The sequence below is a fragment of the Henckelia pumila genome, chromosome 2 (assembly GCF_033568475.1).
Source record: "Henckelia pumila isolate YLH828 chromosome 2, ASM3356847v2, whole genome shotgun sequence".
In the NCBI taxonomy this organism is placed as follows: Eukaryota; Viridiplantae; Streptophyta; class Magnoliopsida; order Lamiales; family Gesneriaceae; genus Henckelia; species Henckelia pumila.
Window position 1 is genome coordinate 2,462,909 of NC_133121.1, and position 13,112 is coordinate 2,476,020.

Genomic DNA, 13,112 nt, shown 5'->3' on the forward strand with positions numbered 1-13,112 from the left:
TTAGGTATAATTGTGTCGATGCTCCTAAAAAAAATCTTGAATCATTTCTCTCCAAAAATTACCTTTGTCCATGTTTATTTAACAATTTTGATTCGTGTAATTAAAATAATGTAGTCTTGTAGACTTTTCACATGAGGTGGTTTAAATCTTCTATCTATTAGGCTCAAAAATATATATTTTTTTGGATTATATACTAGTATCTTCCTGCACACTCACGTTTCTACTTTTTTGTCATCATTCAGAGCCCAATTTTAAAATCATTTTTTTATATAAATTTAATTCTTCAATATCATTCATCCAACAACTTTCAGAGATTATTTCATGTCATTGATGTCAAATATAGTAATGACGGTAATTTAATATTGTTTAAAACTCTTTTTCGCTGCAGATTAAATATTGAATTACATTGAAAAGATTAAATAGTGTTGCAAGTTCAACACCCACGAAATCAGGTCGAACCGAGATAAATTTTCGTCAGCAGTGACTTTGCAATGTGTCATCCAATAATCGGTCACTCTGCTCAAGATCTCGAACATAAAGAATCGGGATTTGGGGATGGCGGTGAGAGACGAAGAGTGAAAGGACAAAAAGAATTGAGAATTGGGGGAGGTTGGAGTGAGGGTTTGTGTATTAGATTTTCACTTGTAAATCATAAACATTATTGAAATTATTATTATTATTAATGGTAGCCCATAGTTTAGCAAAATTTGTTTTGTTTCATACTTCATCATGTCTTGAGTTAAAGATTTTTACTCATTTTGATTGATGGGCATAACTTCTTTTGATTTGTCACATTAATTGATTGTTCTCTTTCCAAAAAAATAAAGGTTTTTAATCTTAAAACACTCTTACTTTAAGTTCAAATTTTTTACCCATAGTGATTGATGATGTAACGTCTTTTGATTTATCACATTAATGGATTGTTCTGTTTTAAAAAAAAAAGTTTTCTAATCTAAAACTCTCAATATTAAACTAAAATATTCCTCACCTTATCAAATATAAATTTGGAAAACAAATCGAAAAAGGGCATTTTTGGTCGTCTTTCGAAGAGTTTCTGGAACTGAGCTCCGCGCTGCTGGTTGTATAATTCAGAGCTATGCAATCTTCCATATTGCCGGCACCTCGCCGCGGCGGCGCACCACCAGGACCGCCGTGGTTGTTGCCTGTTTCTAAACCATTCCCGTATGGTTATCCCTCGTTACCGCGTTTTAGTCAGCTGCATCATCCTCAAACACCTCTTTCTTCAATTTCAGTGTCGCCGGCAAATATATTCAAAGGTTTATCTTCACCACATTTTACGATCAATTATCAAGCCGTAAAACCTCTGGCTTTCTCTCCCATTGCTGCTGCTTCGTATGACGAGGCTGACACGGCCAAACTTGCTCAGGTATTCCTCTGTGCCGTGGACATTTCTTTGTATTTTAATTTGAAAATGTGGTTTAGGGTTTGTTCTTTTCTTCGGAGCTTCGTTATAATTGTGTGCTGTTGATTTGTTATTCATCTGTATAGTTCAAGTATAGCGAATATGCTTCAGCTCCCTTTTATCAACTGAATTTGCATCGGATGGACCGTTATTGCTCTAAAATTAGTAACTTGCTTTCCATGTATTTTTAATTTAGAACTATGTAGAGACAAAATCGATTCCAGATGTATTTCAGATCCTTCGATTTTTCCATCAATCAAATCATGGACGAGGGCTCTATAAATTTTAAAACTTCAAAATTATCAGGCTTATGAAAAGGATAAAACGTTTTCTTTATTAAATATAGTAATCCTCCTCATATATATCCTGTCTCACTCCTCAAATGAAAACCCAACCCCTTCCCACAACTAAGTTTGTTCTATCCTAGGTTTCAAAGAGATTAAAATATACTTCCAGACATTTCAAGAGATTAGGAAGTTTTGGATTCTGGGGGCAGCTGATTTGCAGTGTTGTTGCTAGTGTGATCCTTTCGTTTTCCACTGTTATCACTGGGAAAGTTACATCACCTGCAACCTTTTATGCAACTGCTGGCGGCATTGCAGCTGCATTCCTTTCAGTGTTTTGGTCGTTTGGTCATATTCGACTTGCTGACAAACTCCGAAGAACAGCTGATAATCCCTCAAAGGTACTTTTATCATGTTGGCATAGATAGATAGAAATGTATTGTATTCTTATTATTCCCTAATACTTGATTTCTCTTTTGGCTAACATTCTGTACTAAAAGATCTTCAAATTATGTAAAGTGCATTATGCATCAGAGCATGTGGGGACATGCAAGATTACCTGATTGAAAACCAAATTTCTGGTATCATAATTCATACGGAATCATTTATGCAAAGTTTGAGATTTAGGTAGAAAGGATGGACATATGAAAAAGCACAAATAGCCAAACAACAATTTTGCTTTGTCGCATGCATCATCAACAAACTGAAGCAAACTTTTAGTTGGCATAATTTCGTGTCTCTAAATTATTTTCAAACAAAATATGCTCAGGGTCATTCTAAGAACATCTCGAATTGAAGGAAAATGAGGAACGTATGTGGGCACTTTTATTTTAGCATCCCTTTGTTGGTTAGGTAGGAATAAGCGTTTATGCAGGGTTAAGAACCAAATTAGTAGCTAAGTTACCATTTGAGTCGATGGTCAAATGTCCAAATCTTAGAAGCTCTATTTCACTCATGGATTACAAATCTCTTCTCCTGAACGGAAGCTGTGAGGATCTGTCAGGAGAAGAGAAATGAAGAGGCTTGTCTCTGCCGTTACTTTCATTATTTTTAATTATTATTATCATGATGATTATATGATTTTCGTGTACTAAATTTGAATTTGTCATAAAATTGGACAAATTTCTCAAGTTTTCTTTTTGGATAAAATATGTGGTTTGAATTATTGGATTTACTGAACTTCATTCTCATCTTTTATCTATTAGTTGGACTATGATTTATGAATGAAATGAACCAAGTTTAACATGAATGTTGGTGATGACATACTTTGCTGCCTCCACGGGTCTATGTACATGTGACCTACTTATCCCGCAAACACTTGATACTTGTTATTTTATTCAAGTTGGTTAAAGATCATATTATGTATGTTATGTTGTCTCGTTAATTCATCACAATGTACGTGTAGGCCCCTCCTCGAGCAGATGTTGTAAGAAGCCTAAACAATGGAATAGTCGTGAATCTATTGGGCATGGGTGCTGCTATACTTGGTATGCTAGCAACTGTCGGTGTTTTGGTCGCAAAAGCTCTAACAGGTTCAGTCAATCCTTATTACCAGGGAATCCCTCCTGGGAGTAGTCCAGTTCTTGCTCTGGACGTCTTCCTGGTTCAGGTATCGTCCAAGAATCAGCTCAACTATGTTATCAGACACATGCTCGATCCTGTGACACGAATTGCAGTTTTTTACCCATCATTTCACCTTTTTGAAATGATGAATTTTGTTTTCTGCCATGTGTGTGAGTGGTGGTATTCACTGTTTTTTTTTTTTTTTCCCTGCAGGCATCGGCAAACACGATCCTTTCGCATTTTCTGGGGCTAGTGTGCTCCCTAGAGCTACTGAGAACAGTGACAGTATCGCCTGCAGGGAAAATCCCAATACCAATGGCTGCATAAGTTTGGTGTAGTGAAACAGAAACGGGTGAAAATGGAGGAAGCTTCTCATTTCGTAATAAGCTAGCAAGCTGTTTGAATGCTTCCAACATCACCCATACGATTTTGTTGATTTTTATCTTGTATTTCTTTTCCAGATGAAAAGCTGTTTCAGATGCAACGGTGCTTTAGAACTGTAAGTTAAAAGACCAATAATTTTGAACCACTTAGAACGTATAAAAGGGATAAATGCATCCCAATCTTGGAGTCTATTCAAATCTAGTGTAGGCAAAGCTTAAACATGGGACTAAAGTTCCGAGTTCGTGATGCTTAAAACCAAACTAAATCGTATGTCAAGCACCAGCTTCAGTAGGGTTACTCTGCCGCCTCAATTCTTCATCAGCATTCCTCAAAAACTGATCCCACCCACTTCCAGGACTCGTATCCAAATAATCGTATGGAACTGAAGTTTTTAAACCTGGGCGAATACTGAGATGACTCTCCACAATTCTGAACTCCAAATCATGATCTTCTTTCATATTCTCTTCCAGTTCCTCCCAAGTAAAGAGGAGTGGGAGGGTGAATGCACCCCAAGGGTTGAAATCCAAGAGCTTCACGCGTTCGTCCCTTGTGACATAGATGTCAAATGTGTAACTTTCAGATTCAAAATTTTCCCGCACCTTCTCCATAAAGAATTCCCGGATCATCATTTTAAGATAAGGTTTCCTCCCAAGAAGAGCAGGGTAAAAGCTAGTAACTTCTCGTTGGCAAATTCCAATGAGGACTTTATTGCAAACAAAGCACCGAAATTCCATCTCAGGCAGCATCGATGGATACCATTTACGGAGAGCGAGGAAGAAACATGCTGGCCTTGATGCACTCTTATCACTACACGAATCATATGCATGACAGAGGTCGTTCACAAGAGAATCAGACGACCTCAATAGAAGTGCTATTTCACTGAAAGAAGTACACCTTAGGCTCCCCGTTGCACTGATCCAAGAAGAGTCTTTAGGTGCGCTCCAATTAAGCTTAGGAAAAACAGCACCCCCTAGTGATTCAATGGATGCTTTGATCTCCATTTCCAATTCAGGGAAACAAGGGGCAGAAATAGGTTGTTCTGCCTCATCATCAGATCCTTCAGACACTACAAAGTCGTCTTCATCTTCAGGATTACGTACTCTATTCGGAAGTGCATCATCATTTGAGATGGAAACAGGAAGCAGGAATGGACCAGAGTCATCAAGAAGATAATCGACAAACGACTCCGGCAGATCATGGATGATGGATTTTATGGATACAGATTTGAATTTGGGGTACCATTCTTGGATTTGGCATCTGTTTATTTCTTCTTCCTTCATCACTAAAGCTAAAAAGACTTCAGCCTATACAGCAGAATGAAAACAATTTCGTCAAAAGATCTGCTTGTGCATCTTCAGGATTACGTACTCTATTTACGAATGCTAAAAAGAATAAATTACCAAATAGATAACACCTATTACCTATAGTTAATAGAAAAGCAATCATAGAGCTTCATCTCTTCAGAACGCCTGAATCCCATTTAACAATCACCAATTTTTATTTAATTCACAAAACCTAAACCTCAATTCAAAGTGTGTAAATACTAAATACAGATCGTATTTGACATGAAGCAAATTAATTGAATTGAAAAAACAAAAAACAAAAAAAAATTGATAGGATTGCCGGATAAACCGCTCTCCACATAACCTCAAATCGCAGGCATTCTATCAAACATGTTGTAGGCATAATGAATCTACCGAATCAAAAGGTAAATTATTCTAAGATATAAATCTCATTTTATCGTTACCCATCCACAACGAGCTATCAGAATCAGGCATAAATCCCATGTTAAGATGCTAAATCTCATTTTGAATTTGTTTGTATTATTATATAATGTGCTTCTGAATTGGTGGATTCAAATTGTGGGAGGATTCCTATTTTATGAAATATATTTTTTTAGAAGAAATGAATTTTCAAAAATTGATTCTAAATCTTAAAATACCAGAATTCATGAGCTCAACTGGTGATCATCCCCCTCCTACCCCATTTCTTCTATCACTATATGCCATTCATTAATCAAAGTACAATAATAATAATGTTTAAATTTCCCAATCCTCAAAATGTTCCGATAATGGAGGAAGAAAGACGATTTTTTCCCCCCAATATACCAAACCATGATCAACAATAATAATCTAGTGCATGTACATAATTAAAACCAATGGAACTTGCAGTATTCACTTCATGAGATCTGTCACACAAAATTACCAAATACTTGTAATCTGTAATCAATCAAAGCCACAAGAATTAAATCGAGTTGGGTCAATTGGCAAATAAATTAGTTAAAACTCAAAACTGAATAAAATTTAGAAGTAAAACGAAAAGTTTACGAATTCATTATCGCAAATAAACATGAGAAACAAAAAACGAGAAACAAAATAAAAAAGATTTACCTCTCACAAGAATCTTCGTAGGTTCGGAAGTTATGTGTCAACAGTTGTGAGACGACAGTACGATGATGAAGATAAGTTGGTTCTCGTTTAGGCAATAAATAGGGCTGTAAGAGAGAGTATGTATTTTCTATTTGGGTTGTCCTTAAAGCCCAATACGGAAAGAGTAATAATAATTGAAATTTGAATTTGAAAGTAGGCCCAATTACTGATTTTTTTTTCTTTTTTATAATATATAAAAATGTATAACGGTTTAACCGATTTTTTCAATCCAAAACTTATATCACATCGATTATTAAATCGAATTGACCGATATTTTTAGAAACAAAACCGACCTATAGATTAAATCAAACCGAATTTCCAAATTAATTTGGTTCAATCGATTACTTCGGATAAATCGAGAAAAAAAAGAACTTTCAAAATCCCGACTCATCTCATTCTTGTTCCGAAGTGACAACGGCCCATCATTTTCGACCCGATTTTTCGGGATATTTCTCGTCCTAATAAATGTCGAGAGAGGGATCAGACAGATAATATCCACCCAATGGGATTTATGTTCCGATCGAATTACTTATATATGTTATATTAATAATAATGTTTTTTTTATGGATGATGTTATATGTGTATATCAATATTTGTAAATCAATTGTGCTTGATACATGCAAAAAATCAATTATATATATATATATATATATATATATATATATATATATATATATATATATATATATTGAATACAAAATCTCACGATATAATAAATGTAAATATCGATATATACAATATTAGACGTGCATATATATATAGCATTATTTGTTTTAAATATTTTGGACGCTTTTCTACCTCCACGTAATTATCATTTCGTGAAACCTAAACCAAACATTTGTCTGCTGAGCAATATCTTTGGACCAATGTGATTTGATTATGCTAATCATGAATAATTAATTTTTCTTGAATCTTTCTACTTTGAACTCATATATTGCGAGTTTTATTGAATTTTGAATCTATTGAGGTATTGTTTAATTGAAAGTACTTTAATAGATGGGCATTGGACTGCCATAGTGCCATTGTTGTTATCCATAATTTGCTGGTTTTGGTTGTCCATGTTAGGGACAGTTGGAAAATGACTAGCGTAAGAAGTTATTTGGAAGGAAAAAAGTATCATTTTCTCAAATACAAAAATAAAAAAAAAGTAGGTGTTTATGAATTTTCCACCCGTTTCAATGGAAAATAAAATATGTTATTAAGAAGGAATTTCAGTACCATCTTACTTCAAATTAACTACTTATTTACAAAATTTCTTAGTTCTTTCTTGTTTATCCAAGAACAAAAATCTGAACTTCTTCCGTTTGACATAATTTAGAGCTTTCATATATTAAAATATATATATTTATTTATCGGGATATCTTTTCTCTTTCCAACATGTCAGATACGAATTTGGGAGAAATTTTTTTTGCAATTCTTATTGAAGATCGCATGTACAGGATAGTTACAAGACAGTCTGGTCCTTAACGATCGCACCCCTGTCCATATAGGACAATTGATTTTACGAGTCTGGGCAAAGTAAAATTAATTGAATATGGATCTTTAAAAAAAAATTGATGGAAATGGTGCCCAAATTGTTCACGGAAGTGATAATTGGTTTTTAATTATAACAACAAACGACCAATTAATAGCTCTTTAGAGTTATGAGATGATTATTCATAAAAATCATTTATATATAATTTAACTTGTCATACTCATGCAGGTCGCAAGGATAAGATATTGCTGGTTTTAGTTTCTACACACTGATTTCATAAAATCATAATTTAACTAATTGTCATGGTCGGAAAGATATACAAGATATCGGTGTTAATTTGTATATACTTATTTTATCAACATTTTGCTCGAGTTATATAATGGTTAGGGCTGGGTACGATAACTCTCATATCTTATACCGTACCGTATCATATCGGTATGAAAAATTTCATACCGGTATATCGAATTTTCGGTATAAAAAATTTTTATACCGATCGAATACCATATCGGAAATAAAAAAAAAATTTGGTATACCGAAAAAAAACTCGGTATACCGAAAAAAAAAAATTTTTGTTATACCAAGTTTTTTTTCTGTATACCGTAAAAAATTAAAAATAAAAATAAATTCGATATATTCGGTATACCGAAACAAAACATTTTATATACCGTTATCGATACCGAAAATTTCGATACGGTATGATACCGTACAAGTTCTTTTGTTACTAGCATTTATCTTTCCATTTATTATTTTCATATTATTAATTATTTGCATCGCATGCATGAATCAAATTGTATTTTAAATTTCACGGGGAAATGAGATGTAAAGTTAGCAAATTATAACATGCATGATCGATATTATGATCTAGACGGGCAGGTTTAATTATTTATCCAAAATAAAATTGATTAAAATTGAAACATGGGTCAGATGTTTTTTGGAAAATTTAAAAAAAAAACATATGATAATCACTAATTAATATAGTTTTCATAGTTGTATAATTAGATTTTTTTTGAAAAGATATAATTAGATTTTTATTCGTTCACATATTTGCTTGTTGGATTTACATGATTAGAAATTAAAAAGGACATTGCAAAAAACTTCTGTGAAAAATACTTTCTGATTTTATTTAGAGAAAATAAGTTTTTTGGTCCAGTAACTTTACCTCATTTGGGTTTTGGTACATTAACTTTTTCGATGTGGATTTTGGTACACTAACTTTGCATTTTCTGTGTTTTTTGGATCAACTGGATTCACGTAATGTGTATGCAAAATGAATATACCTATATATGTGTGTGCATGATATATAAAACCGATTACATCTTGATGAACCTCAATCTTCAGCAATTTGGGTGCCTCCTCCACCGGGTACATTACAGCTTGAAGTGGATGTTTGTTTTGATCAAGAACTTAATCGCTTTGCTGTTGGAGGAGTTTTTAGGTAGTGTTTGCAACCTATAAAAATAAGTGATTATGGAGATTCTCTTCACAAATTAATGAAAAAAATCTTTATAATCACTTATTTTTAGAGGTTGCAAACACTACCTTAGAGACCATTGGAAAAATAAATGACATTGCTTTGGGATGAAGATTATCGAGCCAGCTTCTCTAATGGAAGGAGAGTTGCATGCGATTTCTGAGGGTCTAAAGATTGCAATTCGCCTTATTAATCTCCGGAGATTTTTTATTGCTTCTGACTCTCTCTCATTTGTGCAAACAGTTATAGTTGAGATCGAGGATTTTAATTATTTTGGTCTTTTGGTTGATTTAATTCTAAAGTTAATGAGGGCATTTAAAGCTATTAATATTTATCATGTGCGATGTTTGACGAATATCATTGCTCATTCTTTAGCTCGTTTTGTTTTATCTTATCCTTCTCTGTTTGTTTGAAAAGTTGGATCTTTTCCTTTTTGGTTGGTAACTTTGTAATTTATCACTACTTGTTTAATGATAATTACTGTTCTCTTTTTTTAAAAAAAGATATATTAAACCGATTTATGATTTTATTTTTTAAAAGGAACGATCCATTGATTCCATACTGTTAACTTAATTAATAATCTGTATTCTGTAGTACAGAATAATAATGTCTGGGTCAGACCTTGAATGCATATATTATTAAATGGCAGCCGATAATAAAGCAAGTCAATTCTTCTTGTAATAATAATAATAACAACAACGACTAAGTTAATTAATATATTCGGGAGGGATCAACTATCAAAGTGATATATTTGGAGGTCTTTTCCACGCTGACGTACTTAGTGACGCTCAATATAAAAATTTATTGATGCATGATTTGATCTTGAGCAGACCTATTAAACGCTATGTTGATCTAGATCATTCACAGCTCACACATATTATATATACTGGTATATGCGTATACACAAAAAAATATTTTTAAAAATATTCAACTTCAGTTAAAATAAAAATTATATATATTATTTTTTATATAATTTAAATTTTCTATGACGATTGACGACAATGTGCGGATAAGTTTATGATTATAGATATTTTTTTCTTAAATAATGAATATTAAATCAAATCGGAGTAAATTTGACATTAATAAAACAATGAACCAGAACGCATGGGGAAGTCTATGCTACCCCTTGGGATGGTGTGACAATCCGTGATTGGTTAAAATCAGTGGGCTCCACATGAGGCCCAAGTTTAATATAATAATGTATATATATATATATAATTATTTATATATTGAAAATCATATTTTTAACCAAAAAATAAGGCTTTCTCCATCACATATATTTAAAACATTATTTGAAGTAGTTTATTTATTATAACAACGTTATTTCATTGAATTTTAGCTTTAAAATATTTAATGACGATAAATACCCTAATTTTATTTCATTAGGTGATGATGATAAACTAAAAGCTCAAAATTTTTAGTTTGGGGTTATAGAATAATTTTAAACTTGTCTATATTATATAATATTTTTGGTTGATTTTTTAAATGGGCATTGTTTTTTCATCTGAGAAATTAATGTTTTCATTATGCAACGTCACAAAATTTGTGACAAAAGTACAATGGTCTTTGCTATTAATTAACATTAAAAACCATTTATATCGAAATATTTTAAAATATAAAAATATTTTATGTATATGACATAAATCATAGATGTATAACATGTTACATGTATCCGCACTTAAACTATTATAAATTATTAAATCGAAGCTGTAGATAGAATTTCTGTGACCATATATATCTTGATTATAATATTTATAGATTGCGTGCGGCATTTTCTAAAGTTTTATTATAATATGTTTTATTTATATAATTGATTCTTTAAAAAAAAATATCAATACAATGAATACTATTCTAATATATATTATACATGTCAATTAAGAACATTATAGGAAAAATAATAAGAATAAGAATAATAATAATAATAATAATAATAATAATAAAGATTTTTTTTTATTATGATGCAGATCGAAGTTATAATTACATACTAAAGTTACTTGGGATTAATAAATTAATTCCGATCCCTCTCCTTGTCAGACCGATCGATATTATTATTATTATTATTATTTTCACCGCCCTGGGAAGAAAAGAAAATATATATGAACACAGAAAAATCAAGAAAGCAGATAAAGAAAATGGGGTCCGAAGAATCTCTGCATATTTTCATGGTAACTTTTCCAGGCCAAGGCCATGTAAACCCATTTCTAAGGTTAGCCAAAAGACTCGCTTACTCGGGTCTGCTCGTCACGCTTTCCGCACCCGAGTACGTGGGCCAAAGTATCCGGACAGCAAACAACAACATCTCCGATGATGATTCGCCGCGTCCACTGGGTCGAGGATCCATCCGTTTCGAGTTCTTCGACGACGGGTGGAGCTTGGACGAACCGAAACGAGGCGATCTCGACTCGTACCTGGGTCAACTCGAGGTTGCGGGCCGAGAGAATCTCGTACGGATGATTAGAGAGCATGAAGAGAAAGGCAGGCCGGTTTCTTGTTTGATTAGCAATCCTTTCATTCCGTGGGCTTCTGATGTTGCGGGGAGCTTAGGGGTTCCGAGTGCTATGCTTTGGGTCCAATCTTGTGCTTCGTTTTCTGCGTATTACCATTTTTATAAAAATTTGGTGCCTTTTCCCAGCGAAAATGGTCCCGAAATCGACGTGCAGTTGCCGTTTATGCCTCTGTTGAAGCATGATGAGATCCCGAGCTTTTTGCATCCTAGTACTACGTACCCTTTTCTGAAAAGAGCCATTTTGGATCAGTATAAGTATTTGTCCAAACTTTTCTGCATATTGATGGACACTTTCGAAGAGTTGGAGCATGAAAATGTCGAATACATGTCCAAGATTTGCCGTCCGATAAAGACGGTTGGCCCTTTATTCAAAGAGCTAGAAAATTCTTCAAACGAGACGATTCGTGTGGACTTTTTGACAGCAGATAATTCATGCGGGGAGTTTTTGGACTCGAAGGCCCAAGGTACGGTGGTGTACATTTCATTCGGCAGCGTTGTTTATTTGAGTCAAGAGCAAGTGGAGGAGATAGCTCACGGGCTTCTGAGTTCCGGGGTTTCTTTTCTATGGGTTTTGAAGCCTCCGTCGCCGGAAAGCGGGCGGCTGCCGCATGTTCTGCCAGAAGGGTTCTTGGAGAAATCGGGCGATCGGGGGAAAATAGTGCAGTGGAGCCCACAAGAAGAGGTGCTGGCGCACCGTTCCACCGCCTGCTTCGTGACTCACTGCGGCTGGAACTCCTCGACGGAGGCGTTGGCCAGCGGCGTACCGGTGGTGGCGTTCCCTCGATGGGGTGATCAGGTGACGGATGCTAAGTTTTTGGTCGATGTTTTCAAGGTGGGCATGAGGTTGTGTCGGGGGGAGGCTGAGGGGAGAATTGTTCCCCGGGAGGAGGTGGAAAGGTGCTTGAGAGCGGCGACGGGCGGAGGCCCCGAGGCGGCGGAGATGAAGGAGAACGCCCTGAAGTGGAAGAAAGCGGCGGCGGAGGCGGTGGCGGAAGGCGGGACTTCTTATCGGAACATGCAAGATTTTGTGGACGAGATCGTGAGGATAAGGGGATTGCGGGAGTAATAAACGACAAATTCTTAAGTTCTTGTCTGTAGTGAGTGTTGTACTTATTGTTGGTGGTATCTTCATCAATATTACAATAATTAATAAATTATATTATATTAATATATGATTTTAAAAGAAATCTTAATGGTTGATGTGTAATATATTGGTCCTATATATAACAAAGTGGCGGACATATACTTTGGCATCTCTTCGTTTGCGTCCACGTTGAGTGGCTCATTTTTGCCTTTTTGAAAAGTAATTGACAAATTCATTCAATTATGGACCGGCAAGATTTTGTTGGGACATTAATAATAGCATTTCATGTAGTAGAGTTTTTAATCACGTGATAATTAATGCAATTTAATATGTCTGACATTTCATCGTTATTAACGTTACAGAAAATGCCGCTTGCGAATTTTTTCAATAATGGTAATTATATATTGAAACGAAATTGAACTTGTTTGACGTATTATAATACATAAATCGATACGAATAACACTATTTTCTTGAACTTGATTAGCAATTCGATT

At 34.3% G+C, this 13,112-nt stretch overlaps 3 protein-coding genes across 4 annotated transcripts; 2 read left to right on the forward strand and 1 right to left on the reverse strand.

The window, feature by feature from the left end:
• The first annotated feature begins 1,021 nt into the window (after positions 1-1,021).
• On the forward strand, positions 1,022-3,797 carry LOC140881201 (protein TIC 21, chloroplastic-like). The gene is made up of 4 exons (XM_073286324.1): positions 1,022-1,387; positions 1,851-2,108; positions 3,113-3,316; positions 3,484-3,797. Exons 1-4 carry the CDS (start codon positions 1,097-1,099, stop codon positions 3,595-3,597), a joined length of 867 nt encoding a protein of 288 aa, XP_073142425.1. The 5' UTR covers positions 1,022-1,096; the 3' UTR covers positions 3,598-3,797.
• A 122-nt stretch (positions 3,798-3,919) lies between these two features.
• LOC140881200 (uncharacterized) lies at positions 3,920-6,120 on the reverse strand. Of its 2 annotated transcripts, XM_073286323.1 has the most exons (3): positions 6,045-6,088; positions 5,076-5,123; positions 3,920-4,958 (listed from the first exon to the last, which is right to left on the reverse strand). In XM_073286323.1, exon 3 carries the CDS (start codon positions 4,932-4,934, stop codon positions 3,927-3,929), a length of 1,008 nt encoding a protein of 335 aa, XP_073142424.1. In that variant the 5' UTR covers positions 4,935-4,958; positions 5,076-5,123; positions 6,045-6,088; the 3' UTR covers positions 3,920-3,926. The 2 variants fall into 2 exon arrangements, with proteins under 2 accessions (XP_073142424.1, XP_073142423.1); XM_073286322.1 differs by lacking the exon at positions 5,076-5,123 and having other exon boundaries at positions 6,045-6,120.
• A 4,922-nt stretch (positions 6,121-11,042) lies between these two features.
• Positions 11,043-12,702, forward strand: LOC140881199 (gallate 1-beta-glucosyltransferase 84A24-like). Its single transcript, XM_073286321.1, has one exon. It carries the CDS (start codon positions 11,125-11,127, stop codon positions 12,598-12,600), a length of 1,476 nt encoding a protein of 491 aa, XP_073142422.1. The 5' UTR covers positions 11,043-11,124; the 3' UTR covers positions 12,601-12,702.
• Positions 12,703-13,112: the final 410 nt, after the last annotated feature.